This window comes from Leptopilina boulardi, unplaced genomic scaffold (genome assembly GCF_019393585.1).
Source record: "Leptopilina boulardi isolate dan_hultmark-lab unplaced genomic scaffold, ZJU_Lbou_2.1 LbouV2_38, whole genome shotgun sequence".
Taxonomy (NCBI): Eukaryota; Metazoa; Arthropoda; class Insecta; order Hymenoptera; family Figitidae; genus Leptopilina; species Leptopilina boulardi.
The window spans coordinates 2,856,505-2,872,604 of NW_026137951.1; the positions used below are offsets into that span (position 1 = coordinate 2,856,505).

Below are 16,100 nucleotides of genomic sequence, written 5' to 3' on the forward strand. Positions count from 1 at the left end.
TTATAGGATCTTAAACAATTAGAGTTTGTACATCTATATATATCAACTGATTTGTGACAAAGTTTTATATGAAAAATTAAGTTGTCCACATTGAGGCATTGAAAATGTTTACACGCGAAACACGAGTAGACCATTTTGTTAATTTTAATTCGAGTATTGTAAGATTTAATACGATGAAAATAAAAACGATATCACTTCAAATTCCGTTTTAGAGAAATTAAAGTATTAACAAATTCTAATGCAAAAGTTAATGTCGTTCTAATGCTCTTCTAAATTTACAATTTCAGTTGTACGCTGAATATTCACTAAAGTTTTAAAATTGCCCACCATTGTCGAAATATTTGCGCTCTTCTTATCATACTCTGTAAAAATATCGTATAGAGCTTGTTGAACAAAGAGCCAAGGCTGATAAGCTTCTTGTGAATATTCCGTATGAAGAGCAAAGATGGCTTTAAAGCAAACGTCGAAAGCTTTTTTCAAGTTGGGGAATTCGTACTTGATGGTGTCGATAATACAATAACTTCTTGACAATTTTGCACGAGTTGTTCCAACACATAGAATGAAAGGTTGAAGTTTCTCTTTTTTTTTCATTTGATTTAATCGTCTCATTATGGCAGGATCAATGTCATTAGGTGACTACAATGCAAAATGATTTATTATTTGTTTTTTAATTTAATTTTTTATTAATTAAATTTAATTAAATTAAATAATTAAGATAATTAAATTAATTAAGCTGTCGGATCAAAGAAGGGCACATAACCAATGTAATTCAAATGGGTTATGTGCCCTTCTTTGATCCGGCAGCTCAATTGTTTGATTGTTTTTTTATTATGCTTTTTTACAAAAACATAAAAATTTTCCTAACATACTTTCACATGGAGAATAAAAGCTTCTTGAGATTCTATTTGCGTTGGACGGGGTGTAATCGACTGACTTTTTTTACCCCTTGACTTTGGCTGCTTAGGAAATAGGTAAGGCAGCAGTTGAAAAAGTAAATTATCTTTTTCATCTAAAAATATGTGATATTTAATAAAATGTAAAACTAGGAATCAGTATTATTCATACAAAGTGTAAAATATTCTAGTATACCGTTTGTAAATGACTTAAAGTTGTCAATAGTATCTTTTATTTCTGCAGAATGACATTCTAGTCCTATCAATTTTAGTAATGCTGCTTGTTTTAGGTTCCAATCAGAAGATAATGCTTGAACGGAGTTTGGATATCTCAATTCGAAATCTGCTTCAAGCAGAGTGTATCCTAACACTAATCTGAGGACCTTATAGTTTTCATAATATTGACTAATTGGCAGAAATGTGTTTTCAGATGAGGTCAGACTGTTTAAACGAAAATGATGTGTGGATTTCCATTTCTTTTCGACTTCAGACCAGGGTTCTAAATTTTCTTTCAACCATCCATCTGCATTTAACACGTCATTGCTCACTTTCGATTCAACATTCACTTCTGCTTCATCCGAATCTTCAGTATCTACTACGCCTTCTTGGTGTAGTAACTTGGCATTGCGATATTTTACGTTTCTAATATAATTTGGCAACTTTCCTTCGTGATTTTTTTGATTTTTACCATTAACTTTTGCACGTATAAAATAAACGAACTAGAAAAGAAAAGGTTTTATAACTAAAAATCCGAGGTCAGAATTTTTATATTGGTTCTTATTTCTTATTCTACAGATGTGCTCAGAAAACGGTTCAAAAATAAAAAAAATGAATTTTTTTTAATTTTCACTTCAAATCGTATATAATTTAGAAAATTCCATAAAACTTTATCACACTCACTTGAGGTTCCGATGGAAATAGTTGCCTAATTTTTGTGTCAACTTGTTCATAATCGTTTGCACTGGGGCTGTGTGTAAAAAAGAAAATAAATTTTATTTTCATGATTACTATTTTAATAATTAGATATACACAAATTAAAAATAATTTAGTTAATTATTAAACCTACTTCCTGTTCAGCTCTAACAATTTCTCACCAACAATGTGAATCAAAATTGAACGAGATTGTGAATTCAATAATTTATTTTGTTGATAAAATTGCAAGATGGTCCTTCCTTTACTAGAATTTTTTAATAAATCCTCAAGGTTCTAGAAACAAAAATATCTTTATAATATTAAAGTATTAAGTATTAAAGTATTTTTTTAAATGAAAAAAGTCCTTCTAAAAGGTTGTTTGCAGGAAGTTTTACAAAAATTTTTAAAAATCAAATCTTACAATTTGCAAAATTTCTTGACTCACAATCCATTTGCAAACGCGCTTAGATTTACTTTCTCTTGGTGTCTGTTTATCTCTTTTTCTACTGCAGCTGGGTTGTCCAATATTGTCAACAATTTCAGTTTTGTCACTACAGATAGAGTTTACAAGTTTTTCAATATTTTCAGTGTCTTGATTCCAGTTGAGTTCTGATTGTACAGTTTGTTCAATAATTTGAATATCTTTGCTACTATTGGACTGTAGAAGACTTTTAATAATTTGTTGGTTACCGCTGGGTGTTTTATGAAATAGAATATCCTGGCTGCATCCAGGTTGTACAATATAATTTTCATTTATTTCTCGCAATAGATCATCATTTAAAAGTGAAGGATCTGCGAAATCGTTTGGATTCTTGGTATTGGAAAATTCAGAGTGATCATTCTAGGAAAAGCACGCAATATTTATTTTATATATTTATTTTATTTTTCGTTTTTAGTAAACTTATATTTTAATTATTTTTTTTTAATTGATCGATGCTACATGACTTTTTCAAAGTAAATTTACTTACCTTTTAATTTGTTAGTCCAATTTCAGAAATAAAAAGATCAAAATAATCTTAAAACCTTCTTCTTAATAATCCTGAAAAAATCTATTATTAAACAGAAAGTTTTGAAGATTATTTTGACCTTTTTAATTTTATAATTGGATTGACAAATTAAAACATAAGTAAAATTGTTTAAATATTTTTTTATTTAAGAATTCATGGAAAACACCAAATATATTATTTTCGATTTTTCATTATAAATTTTTCAAAACTAAAACGAAGTTTTTTTTTCAAATAGAACGTGAGATATACCGAATTCAAAAAGTTTCCAACATTTTGAGATTTAATATTTTTGAGTTACATGAAAGTTTATTATTTACGCCGTTAACCTTTAAAACTCACATTAAATCGATCATTTATTAATATTATTTATTTATATTTACTTTAAATTTTTCATTTATGTTACCTCGGCTTTTTGAATTTCTTCTAAACGGGATAAAAGAATTGCCAAATCTCCAATAGGTTTAATTAATTCGTGCAGCAGGAAAGGGACTTTTTGAATTTGCTTCAACGTTTGAAGATTTAGAACCTTATTATCTATAAAACGTAATTTAGCAACAAGAAAGTTAATTTAAAGAGTCAACAAAAAGTTATAAAAATTCAATTACTTTCAAAACTGGAAACGTAATCTCCGAGTCCAATTTCAAATAATACGTTTTTCAGCTCGGTGTCCATTTTATTTTGAACTGTCACTTTGTGAATAAGTCTGAAGATGCGCACAACAAAACAAAATAAAACTTTAAAAATCTTTTTTACAGCATAAATTTGTTTAATTTTGAGAGGAATAATCTCAATTATAGAAAAAAAATCTTAAATGCAAATGAATAAATTCAATCAAAGAGAAAAGATTAAAAGTTATCCTTTAATATAAATATTCTCAAATAAAGAATAAAAATCCTCCTTTTTGTAGATGAATATTCGTATATTGAAAATAAAATGTAAAAGTAATTTATGAGAGGAATTTTATTCTCATTTGGAGATTTTATTTTTTTATACTATTTCGACAAATTCTTCTGATATAAATTCAAATGCGACCTACGTTTCAAATTCAGTGGTGATTTATATCTTTGTCTGACAGTAAACTTCCTTTTCTACTTAAAATGTATTAAAGAATTTTTTTTTTTTTTTAAATAACTTTTCTACCTTTACGGTGAAAAAAATTGTCTTAAAACAAATTACATCCTGGGAAATATTTTATTTCCATTTATTTGAGATAAATAAAATTTATTTGTATTAAATAAATATACATTTGTTTCAGAACATTTTTTTTGTTTTTTTTTATTATTTTTTAATTTTTTAATTAAGAATTCTTTAACGTCCGAGAGAATATATTTAAAAGGTTAAGGAACAAAAACGATAACATTCGGACAAATTTTATTTTTAATTAAATTTACTCCAACGTTTCGAAATCACACTGATTTCCTCTTGAGGGTGTCTAGTAATACAAAATTATAAAAAATTAAAAACAACAAATAAAAATACAAAGAAATTAAATTAATATGAGACGAAGACTATTACAAACTTTAAAAAACAAAAATAAAAAAGGTAGTCAGAGTATTGAGTAAATAAATAAAAATATATATACAAAATTATATAAGAACAATTAACAAAAATATAAATCAATAAATAAAATAAATTAATATATAGAAAAATTAAAAAATAAATAAAAACAAAATGAATACAATAAATTTAAATAATAAACAAAATACAAGTTACCAAATAAGTAAAATAAAATAAAATAAAAATTTAATTTTTTATTTATTTTAGTTTTTTTTCTTTATTATTTATTATCTGTTTCAAAAAAAAAATAATAATATAGTAACTGAAAATGGAATTTTTGAAGTTGATCATTGTCGAGCACGTGTTACTCGGCAAAAATAATAATAATAGTAATACTGTGAATCGCGTAACTTGTCTACTTCTAGGAAAGCAATCAAGTCAATTAAACCATTGGCTTGCTAGAAAGAAAATGCAAAAGAAAGATGGACACCTCAATGATCAGAGCGTAACATAAATTGTGAGCTTAAGTGGGCCTGTAATCATTCATTATTTATACGGTGAACACGTTGCAAGGATAATAACTATCCTCCTCCCAAGACATAATTACACCCTAAGATGGATATATTTACGAGTAAAAGAATATAACAAGTATGTTCTCCCTGTTTCTTTCAACATCTGTGGAATGACCCATGAGATGATCTCTTTTTCTCTCTTTCTCTCTCTCTTCAAAAAGTCTCTTGTGCGGAATGCGGGTATATATGAGCACCGTTTATTTTCATCCTTTCGCGCACTCACCCGCCAATTGTCTTTATATCCGTCTCTTGAGAAAGTAGCCATTTCGACCACATAAGAAGCTGCGCGCGATAACCGATTTAACCAAACGCCTCTGTTATTATACCGTCGAAAAATCTCATTATCACTGTTATTGCGCCATGTGCATTTCATTTCTCTCTTCAGAGAATGGATTTTTTTTTCCTCACTCTACATTATATTTTTACGGATTTAATAAGCGACAACGTTCTTTTTTTTTTTTTCTTTTTCAATTTTGTGTTTTTAATATGTTCTTCGTCTTTTACTTAATATTATCTCAATGATTGACCTTTTTTTTTTTTTGAAAAACGTAATTATTATATCACAACTTGTTTTCAAGTGGTGTGCGAGATTTTTTTTTTTAGTAAATAAAATTTTAATTTTTTTTAATTGATTATAAAAAGAAAAAATTTAATTCAAATAAACGGTATATTATCAAATAAATATTTTACTTAAACAAAATAATTTTTTTCTTAAATTAAATAGTATATTTGAATTAATAATTTCTGTATTTAAAATAAATATCATTTAATTGATTCAAATGAAAATTATTTGGTTCGAGTAAATATATTTATTTTGAACTAAATACATTTTTTTAATGAAAAAAAAATTTGTTTCAAAAAAATTTCAATTTTCCAAAAAAAAATTGTTATAATTAAAAATAAAAAGAAATATTGAATATTTTGATAATTATTTGTGACCGTACTTCTAAAATCTCTTTTTGCTGTGTACTTTTTTTAATTTCCGTTTGACACTAAATATTAATGTCACACATGATGACGAAACTTTATCAACATATACTCCTAAGATTACCACGCTATAATTATCTGATGTCTTCATTTTTGTATAAATGGGACATATGTAACGATTTTTATTCACAAATTTTCTCTATTCTCCTTTTTTTTCTATTTATAACATATATTCCATCGTCATTTGCGATATATAAATTTTTCAAAATTTCAGAGTTTTAATAATTTTTTATTTTTATTGTCATAACTTCCTTAAAATTGCATCAATTTTGTTTCATTCGTTTATAAACGTAAAATATGAAAAATTTTCAATAACAATAATAAAACAAATAAATAATATGAAATAAAAATAAATAATAATAATAATAATAATAATAATAAATAATAATAATGATAAATAATTTCGATTTTCCAAAGAATGAAAAAATGTCGTAATCATAATTTATCAATGTAGGTGGCAATTAATATATATTTCTTAGAAAAATTTGAATTATCAATATAACAATGTGGAATCTCGATTACAATATTAATACAAGGTAATTGATAAGGTTTTGTCTGTGATAAATGTTTAAACTTATACTGATAACAGTCAGTTATTCTGATAGAAATTTTATTCATACATGGTTGAATATCAAGAATACAAAAGATTTAAATTAGTCTAATTGTCAATAATAATAATAATAATAAAAAATAAACTATGTGTCTAATTTTTTTAATTTCTCTCGCGTGTTATATTGTGACAGTTTCCGTTCAAGGTGAGTGCCTTTAAATTTCAATCTTGTTTTCACTGTGATAAATGCAAAAAAAAAGTGTATGATTTTTTCATAAAAGGATTATTTTTATAAAATTATAGTTTGTTACTTTCTTGAAAATTTACTATACAATTCTAATTATTTTTATACTTTTTTTATATTCTTTTTATTTTTTTTACTAGCAAAATTAAACGCGCGAAATTGGATTTTTTTTTTGTTTTATTAAAAAGAAATTTTAAAGAAACCAACTCCAAAATTTGGAAACACAATTATACAACTTTGGCAAAAATGAGAAAAGTCATTTTCAAAATTTGACACAAATTTGACACGTTACAAAAAAAAAAAAAAATGAAAAAATCCCTTACAAAGTTAAATAAAATTAAACAGCATGTCTCTATTATTTTTTACCTTTAAACAACACATATTACCTAATGTAAGGATCAACACTTCAAGTTAGGACAGAAGGACAGACCAAGCATTTTATTATTATGCACTCAGAAAAAAATTCGTTTAAAGCAACCAAATTTTGGTTAAATCAACAAAATAAATGCATTGATATACAGTTAACCAAACATTTGGTTGCATAAACCAAAGGTTTATTTAGCTCAATCAAATTTTTTCTTTGTTCAAAAAATTTATTAAAATAAAACAAACAGTTATTTAGATCAAATAAATATTTATTTGAATTAAACAATTTTTGTTTGAACTAACCAAAAAATTGGGTAAATATAAAAAAATGGTACATTTGATTCAAACATATCTTTTTTTCTGAGTGTATAATTAAAAAATTTATTTTATTCTTTTTATTTTTTTATTTATTCTTTTTACTTTTTTTTGTTCTTTTTATGTTATATTTCAAAAAATAATTGTTATTGTTTAGCATTGTAGTATTATTTTTATCATAATTCTAATCACATTGATGTTTATATTTTTGATTGTCAATTATTCTAATTTTAAATGAGATAATAATTTTGATTAGAATTTGTTTATTATTAGTATTTTTTTTATCGCAGCGTATGTAAAAATTTACTTTTTGCAAAAAAATATTAATAAAAATAGAATTTCATTTCTATAAAACGTTGTCAAAGTCTCTCGAGTATAGAATCGTATCGATCATTTTGTTACTGTATCAAACAGACAGAGCCTTCAATCATATTTTTATTAGCTTTCAATATTGTATATACAAGTGTAAGAAATAAAATATTCACTTGATTGACTTGTCTCAAAAAAAGTAATAAGTAAAATAAGACAAATTTTTAAAAATCTTATTATTATTATTTATTTATCATTATAATGTATTATATATTTATTATAAATTATTATATATTATTATTATTTTTATTATTATTTAAATATTTGTTTGACATATACATGTGTAATTTTTGAAAGCTTGTAATGGTGAAAAAAAAATTATGACATATGATTATTGTGTCTGTGTCTGGTCTAGTACTCTCTTTTCGCAATTTCATATAAAATCAAAATCATACGTTGTATATCAAGACATATTCTGTTGAAAATTTTACATTTTGAGATATTATATATTAGACAGGTTACGGTAGTATATATACGATTATTTGATTTTATTTTGCTTTCTGTGTAATGAAAATTTATGAAATTCAAAGACATAACTTCCCATTAGTGACTTTCTGAAATTCTCTATGGCTCTAAAGAAAGAAAGAGAGAGAGAGCACTGAATATATTATTATTTTGATTATTATTTGATGTCCAAGAAAATCGAAAATATATTCTCCGATTTAAAATTTCTCTCTCTCTCTCTCTCTCTTTCTCTTTTTTGCCAGGAAATTTATTTTATAGAAAATACTTTTAAATTACTTCACTTTTGTTTTTTTTTTTTAAATAAATTTAAAGGTACTTTTTTTTACATAAATTGACTGAAAATTATAGAAATAAGTTGAAAACAATTTTTAAAATAACATTTTTTTTTTGGGAAATTGTTTCAGCGCAAGAAAATGTTATTCAAAATTCAATACTGGAAAATAAAGCACTTTTGGAAAATGAAGTTGCATTGGATGATGAATTAATTGTCAAAGATTATGTGAATGTGGAAAATAAAACAATTTTAAAAAATGAAACTAATTCCGAAACTATATTATCAGAAATGAAAATTATTTCAGAAAATGCAACAATTTTTGAAACGAAACCAAATTTAGAAAATTCAACAATTTTTGAAAAGAAAATAAATTTAGAAAATGAAACAAATTTAAAAAATAAAGAAATTTTGAAAAATGAAGAAAGTTTAAAAAATGAAAAATTATTAAATAATAATTCAAAACTTATTGGTCGTATAGTTAATGGAACAGAAGCTTATTTAGGACAATTTCCACAGCAAGTAATTAATTTGACAATTACATTTAATGTGTCGAGAACGAAAAAAAAAGAATTAGCTATATTTAAATTAAATATTTTTTAGGTGTCATTAAGAAGAACTGGTAGTCAAAATCATTTTTGTGGTGGTAGTATCGTTAATTTAAAATATATTCTAACAGCAGCACATTGCATGTTCATGTAAGTTATTAAATATCATAAAAATTAATTAATATTAATATTAATAAAAATAATTATAATTATTATTATAATTATTATTAACAATAAATAATCGATAATTTTTTTTAAATTGTAGCGGACAACACATGGAAATACAAATACCACCGACATCTATTACAATAGTAGCTGGAAATATTTTACTGGAAGGAGCTTCAGTTACTAGACAAGAGAGAATTGTTAAAAAAATAACAATACACAGAAAATTTGATAAAGATACTTTAGAAAATGATATTGCACTTTTACAGGTATTTTATCATTTCAAAACCTTTTTTTGTACTTTTCTTTCTTTGCAAAAAAAAATAATAATTTGGTTTACAAAACAAAATAGGTATTGTTTATACAAAAAAAAAAAGTTTTTATATTTATTTATATTTAAATAAATATATTTATATATTTGTATAAGTATTTACATATTATTGAAATTTAAAAAAAAAACTTATTTTGCAGTTAGAAAAGCCACTTGTTGAAAATAAAGCTATTCAGGTGGCAAAATTACCAAATAGTACAATTACACCTGGAACTTTTTGTGATGTCTCTGGATGGGGTTTTCTAAAAGAGGTAAATTTCTCCCCCCCCTCCCCTTACAAAAAAGTAAAAAAAAAGATTTTTTTTTTTAAATTTAATTCTGCGGATAAAAATGATTTTTCAGGACGTTAAAGAAGTCAGCAATGTATTAATGTTTGTAAAACTCCCTTTGCTTACACAAAAAAAATGTCGTGAATTACTTGTGAATATATCACTTGTTCCCAATGGAATGTTATGCGCTGGTTACGAGAAGGGTGAAAAAGACGCATGTCAGGTAAAAATTAAAAATTAATTTTCAAAAAAAAAAAAATTGGTTCAGTTTTTATAATTATTAACTTTATTATTTTTATTGAAATTTAAGTGATAAAAATTTTTTGCAAAATATTACAGGGCGATTCTGGTGGAGGAATGTTATGTAATAATAAATTGACCGGTGTTGTTTCCGGTGGAATTGGTTGTGCAATGCCAAAAATTCCAGGTGTTTACACTGATGTTTATTTCTATAAAAAATGGATAAAAACTGTAATTTTGACTGAAGAATTCACAAATAATTTACGTAGATCAAATTCAAGTAGTACAATTTTTGTTAATCTTTTTTGGTTAGTTGCAACATTATTTTCTGCATTTTTGCTCTCTATGTATTGTTGACTGTCACGAATTGTTAATGGATATTATAGAAAATATGATTACAATATGATTTGGTAAATTTTTTTTTCATAGAAAAAAGAAAACAACTTTTTTTAAATCAATTTAATAAATAAAAAGAATAATTTAAAAATAATTTAAAATAATAATAATACGAAATTTGTATTTTTTTTTTGATGAAATAGAAAAATATTGCGCGCGCAGCATGTGAGGAGTGGGAATAGCGTTCGAGCTCTAATCGACGAGCGTTGTCCCCCACTTCCAATGGAATGCGCGCGCAGTATCCAGTAAGCGTTTTTAATGTAAAAATAGTAATAATTCTCAAAAAATATGAAAAAATTACTATTCTGTATTTTCTTTTATTGAAATCGTTGAAAAATCTATTTTCCTTTTTTCTGATCTTTGGTCTTTTGTAATTTTATTTTAAATAAACTATTTTTTCTTAAGTTAAATCCTTGTTATTTATTTGACAAAAGACTCGTGGTCAGTTATACATATATATATGTGAAGACAGAGTACATCGAGAGAAGAATTCATTTTACTTTGTGGTTCATGTATATAACGCACACACTATCCATTAATATTTCCGTATATATTCCCGCAGTCCCAGGCTTAAAGTCTCAGTGGTTTTACAAATTTTTCTTTTTATTCTATTTGAAAGAAAAAAAAATAGGGGCGAAAAATATATAGAAAAAACTCGTCTCAAAAATTAATATTCAATATTTTTAAAAAAAATTATTACAAAAATAAATATGGAAAATATAAAAATGAAAAAAATAATTTCTCTCTTAAAATCAATGAAATTTTCCTCTTAGCAATGAATAAAAAAAAAATTTAGAGAGGAGTTTCATTGCTTCGCGTGTATATATATATATATACGAGTACAACCGCAATTTCGTTGAAGGACTTCCGGTCGAGAAAGTTAATCTGTGAAACCTGAGCGTCGCTTGGACGCTTTTTACGAGATTCTCCAGTCAATACGAAAGAGAGAGAAAGAGAGAGAGAGTCGCTTCAGCGGATTAACAAATTCCTTTTACAAACCGCACAAGTTTACCCTCGTTGACGCCCGTCTTTTTTAATTCCAAAGAGATCGAATAAAAATTTATTAAAGCTTCATTTCCCACTGTGAGGCTCCTCTTTTTCTCGCATATATCGTGTGCCAGCTAAAAAAAAATCTGCTTTTAAGAGGGTTTTAAATATATTAAAACTTCCACTGCGTGAATTACGGGTTCTTTTTTTTTTTTACTCGAAATGGCAGAGAGTTAAAACTTGTATGCCAATACATAAGAAAAGCCGAGGGTTGTGTCTGAGAGGAGATTGCATCCTTACGAAAAGTTTTTATCTAATTATTTCTTTATTGAACCAGAAGCGATGAAGGGACGTTTTCAAATTATATATCAAAATCAATAAAAAAAAAAAAAAAAAAAAAAAAATGAGAAAAGTAGGCACATGGCGCCTCCATTGCAGGATTTCGTGGACAATATTAATATTATCGTTCCTATAAGAAAAAAAAATCCTAAGTAACGGTTGCTATGGTAACAGTTGTCATGGAAACGGTTGCTACGGTAACGGTTGTCGTGGATACGGTTTCTATTGTAACTATTAGGGCGCTCGCACAAGAAAAGACGGAGCAGTGTGCAGGATGTGTTTCAAATGAGATAGAAAAAGAAAGAGCGATATTTCTGTCATTTTCTAACTCATTTGAATCATATCCTGCACACTGCTCCGACTTTTCTTGTGCGAGCACCCTTACCATAGCAACCGTACCAGTGTATGACGGACGGACAGACAGTCCAGATAGCACGGAAACTTGCAGCAAGCTTGCGGCAAGTTCACCGTGCAAGCTTGTCTGAGCTAGCGAAATATCCCACCCAGGGCAAGCTTGCCGTGAAAGCTTGCTGTAAGCTTTCCAGGAAAAGTTGCTGCAATCTTGCCATGAAAGATTGCTGCAAGCATACTAAGAATGATTGCGGCAAGCTTGCCGTGAAAGATTGCTGTAAGCTTGCTACGTAAAGTTGCAGGAGAATTTCAACAAGCTTCTGGAAAGGTTGCTGCAATTTTTAAAAAATACATTTTAAATTAAAAAAAAATTTATTTGTTTTTTTTAAATTTGAAAATCCTTGTGACGTTTATTATTATTAATTATGTCCTGTTTATTTTTATTTGGAAACTTAACGAGAAAATTTTCGAAACAATTTTGAGGGGACTGGGAATTGAACCCGGGTTTGACAGACACTAACCAAAGACCCTAATCAAGAACCTACTCGACCAACTATCAGAGAATAAAAAAATCTTGCTCTTAACCCTCGTTTTTCAACCCTGGGTGGGACATTCCGCTAGCTCAGACAAGCTTGCAGCAAGCTTGCGCGGCAAGCTTGACAAGGTTTCACGGTGAACTTGTCGCAAGTTTCCGTGCTATCTGGGAGACGCCAAAGCGAAAATATAAGGCTTTCGGGCCTATGCCACAAAACCCTAAAAAGTATTAAAATTATTTTTATTTTTGCCCTGAAATTGCAAAATTTTTATTTAAATATTTATTTTGAAAATTATATAAAATAAACTTTCCTATGTAAAGAAATTCCAAGTTTTGTTTTTTATTTTATATTTTTTTGGTAGCTTAAAAAAAATTATTACAATATATATAGTATTGGAAGCTATTAAAGCTTTAGTAAGACTTTGAATACTTTTCTCTTTCTTTCGAGACATTGGCTTTGAATGCTTATAGGCTATAAAATTATTTTGCGATCTCAGAACTATCTTTAATAGCGAGACTTTTATATTAGGGACTTATGGTTAGTCCATCGTATGCATAATTGCTCTATTATTCGGTGAACATTTACCGGAAGTCACGGGGAGAAAGTGTTCTGTGAGAATTGCTTCTTCTACATTTTGCAATTGGGGAAAAATAGTCGACGAAAAAGGATGGAAAAAAAATTTACATAATGACAGAGCACGCAATATGTATGCAAAAATTAACAACCTCTACAACTCTCATTCTATATATATATATATATAGACAACGAAAAAACTTTTTACTAAGAAAAAAAGAATAATTAAATTGACAATGAAAAAAAGTTTGAATGTCACAATAAAAAATAAAAATGATTGTTATTATATTATTTATTAAAAATATTTTCAAACCTTGATAAATTATTATTGGTCCTTGTTTCATCTCAAAGTTGTAATGGAAAAATTATATCAGCTGCCGGAACAACACACACACCCGGAAAAAAAATTTTTATTTAAATCAAATGAAAATGTAATTGAGTTCATTAAAAATATATTTTTAAATTTTACATATTACGCGGTTAATTGCAGAAAAAACGTAAATAAAAAAACACACGATAATAATAAATTGAACACTTTAAAACTGTTTAAATTTCAAATTACAACTGACGTTAGCGAAAGGTTTGGAATAAATTTTATAAACGAATTTATTTGCTATGGACAAGACAAAATTCAAGGTGACCGCCCTTAATTTATACATGGACTGTAAATATACCGCTAAGGGATGTTGTGTTAACAAATTTCAAAACCACAGCTATATAGATTTAATTTATTATATTGAAATTTACTCGGTTTATTTTGAAAATTTTATTTTCATTTAAAAATTATTCTCTATTTTTAAAAATAAATCTTAATTTAAAAATATAATTATTTTAGAAATGTTTACTAAGAATAGTTTTTAGATTATAAAATTTTTAAATTAAAAAAAAATATTAAAACAAATATTATTTTAAAGAATGGAAAAATATTACAAATTGATGGAAATTAGAAATAAAATAATTTATAGTAATATGAGTAATAATCAAAATCACAAAAATAGAAATAATTAAAAAATAATATAATAATAATCATAATATAGAAATAAACAAAATCATCAAAATAGAAATAATTAAAAAATAATTTTTTTTTCTTATCCACAGAATATTTACTATTAAAAAAATTTTTTTTTTTACATTTTCGGAAGATTTTGAATTTTTAGAAAAGTTTCAAAAAAATTTATATTGAAAATTTAATATTTAAATAATTATAAATTATATTTCAAAACAATGTAATATTTTCAGAAAAATAAATTATAAATATTCATCAAAATAATGTAGTATTGTAATCTTGAAATTATCTTTTCGAAGTGAGCGCGGTATGTTTACAATTATTTTGGTCAGGTAGAAAATAATTGGCGCTTAAATTAAATTAACTCCATCAGTTATTATTCCGGATTTGAACTGTTTAAACGTGTTTATATTATCGTTGCGTATAAATAAGTTCTTTTGTTTTTTCTCAAAACTTTTCCGTGATAATTTTATACTATTCCTTTTTTTGTTTTTATTCTTTAAAGTAAATAGCCTAAAATATTTGAATTATTTTAATTTATCTTTTTTTTTTAGTGTTTTTAATTTTATTGTTTGTAGTTCAGTAATAAGTACCAAATTTTTTTTTACCGTGAGTGTTCGAATTTTAAAATCGTGTTTCGTTTTTAATGGTTAAAAAATAGTGTTTTATTTTTTGTTGAATATTTATTTTATTTAAAATCAATTTGAAAAATGTAAAAATCTCGTGTGTGCTTTCCAAAAAGTGTTCAAAAACTGCTTCATGATGAAGATCAGGTATGTTTTAATTTTATTTTCTTATTTCTATTTATATAATATATTTATTTATAGTATATTTTTATTTACTATATTTTTTTAATTTATTCATTATTTATTTATTTACAAATAATGAAACTATTTAAGAAATATAATTTTTACATAAAAATATACTATAAATATTTTTCATTTATAATAATTAAAATAATATTATTAACATGTGGAAATTTAATTGCTTTCGCGAAGGAATTGAAATAAATTTTATTTTCCGAAGGTAGAAAAGAAAAAAGAAATTTTTTATCGAAAGAATGTAATTCATTCAAAGAGAACTAATCAAGATGGGATTTTCTCTCTCAAGTCGATTTTGTGTTCGATTCTTTTAGAGGAGTATCTTCCATTCTTTTGTGGGATGTGCGCGCAATTACTTAAAGTAGCCGAAAGAGAGAAAAGTCCCAAGATGAAAAACGTGAGCTCGTTGCTCCGTCGGCGGTTGCGCCTCTTAAATCCCTGTCCATTTATCAGTTCGCAAACTCTTATACGTTGTTTGTATATATATATATATATGTATAAATATACCCTTATAGAAACTTATGTACGCGGTTTTCTTTTCGTTGTGCAGCATCCCGTGAAAAATGTGACGAAAAAGACGTCGTTTCATTGCTTTACGACGTCTATACTTGCCACTGACATTGCTCGTTGACTTTTACAAGTCTCACCACATATGCATTAAAAAAAAAACAACATTTCGTTTTATATATTTTCTGTACGTCTGCCCATGCTGTACAGATTTAAATCCGCAATATCTCAGCATTTACGTCCGAATCAGGATCAAGTCTCGCTAATGCTCGTCTTTGGCAAAGTATCAACTTCACATTTCAAATTACGTATTACGTCCTACCATATGAAAAGCTTTTCAAATTGAAATACCTCTCTTCTAAAGCATTTAAATTCCTTTGGGAAAATTTTCATATATATTTATTTAATTTACTAGGGGGGCCTCGCCCCCCTGAGCACCAACCCCCTATTTAAATTTACAAAAAATATTAAATATTATTTTGATTAAATTTATATTTAATAAAAAATTTTCAAATTTGAACAGCAGAAATTTATTTATATTTTAATATGAACATAAACTACACAGAAAGAATAATAAGCTGCA

The 16,100-nt window shown here is 26.0% G+C and overlaps 2 protein-coding genes across 2 annotated transcripts; one reads left to right on the forward strand and one right to left on the reverse strand.

The window, feature by feature from the left end:
• Nucleotides 1–249: 249 nt before the first annotated feature.
• Nucleotides 250–3,694, reverse strand: LOC127288170 (uncharacterized). The gene is made up of 8 exons (XM_051315475.1): nucleotides 3,418–3,694; nucleotides 3,216–3,346; nucleotides 2,227–2,646; nucleotides 1,960–2,099; nucleotides 1,794–1,860; nucleotides 1,090–1,612; nucleotides 870–1,009; nucleotides 250–636 (listed from the first exon to the last, which is right to left on the reverse strand). The coding sequence occupies exons 1-8, from the start codon at nucleotides 3,482–3,484 to the stop codon at nucleotides 259–261; spliced, it is 1,866 nt and encodes a 621-aa protein (XP_051171432.1). The 5' UTR covers nucleotides 3,485–3,694; the 3' UTR covers nucleotides 250–258.
• A 2,762-nt stretch (nucleotides 3,695–6,456) lies between these two features.
• On the forward strand, nucleotides 6,457–10,807 carry LOC127288173 (trypsin 3A1-like). Its single transcript, XM_051315479.1, has 7 exons — nucleotides 6,457–6,623; nucleotides 8,582–8,970; nucleotides 9,052–9,146; nucleotides 9,262–9,430; nucleotides 9,633–9,743; nucleotides 9,835–9,984; nucleotides 10,101–10,807. Exons 1-7 carry the CDS (start codon nucleotides 6,566–6,568, stop codon nucleotides 10,356–10,358), a joined length of 1,230 nt encoding a protein of 409 aa, XP_051171436.1. The 5' UTR covers nucleotides 6,457–6,565; the 3' UTR covers nucleotides 10,359–10,807.
• Nucleotides 10,808–16,100: the final 5,293 nt, after the last annotated feature.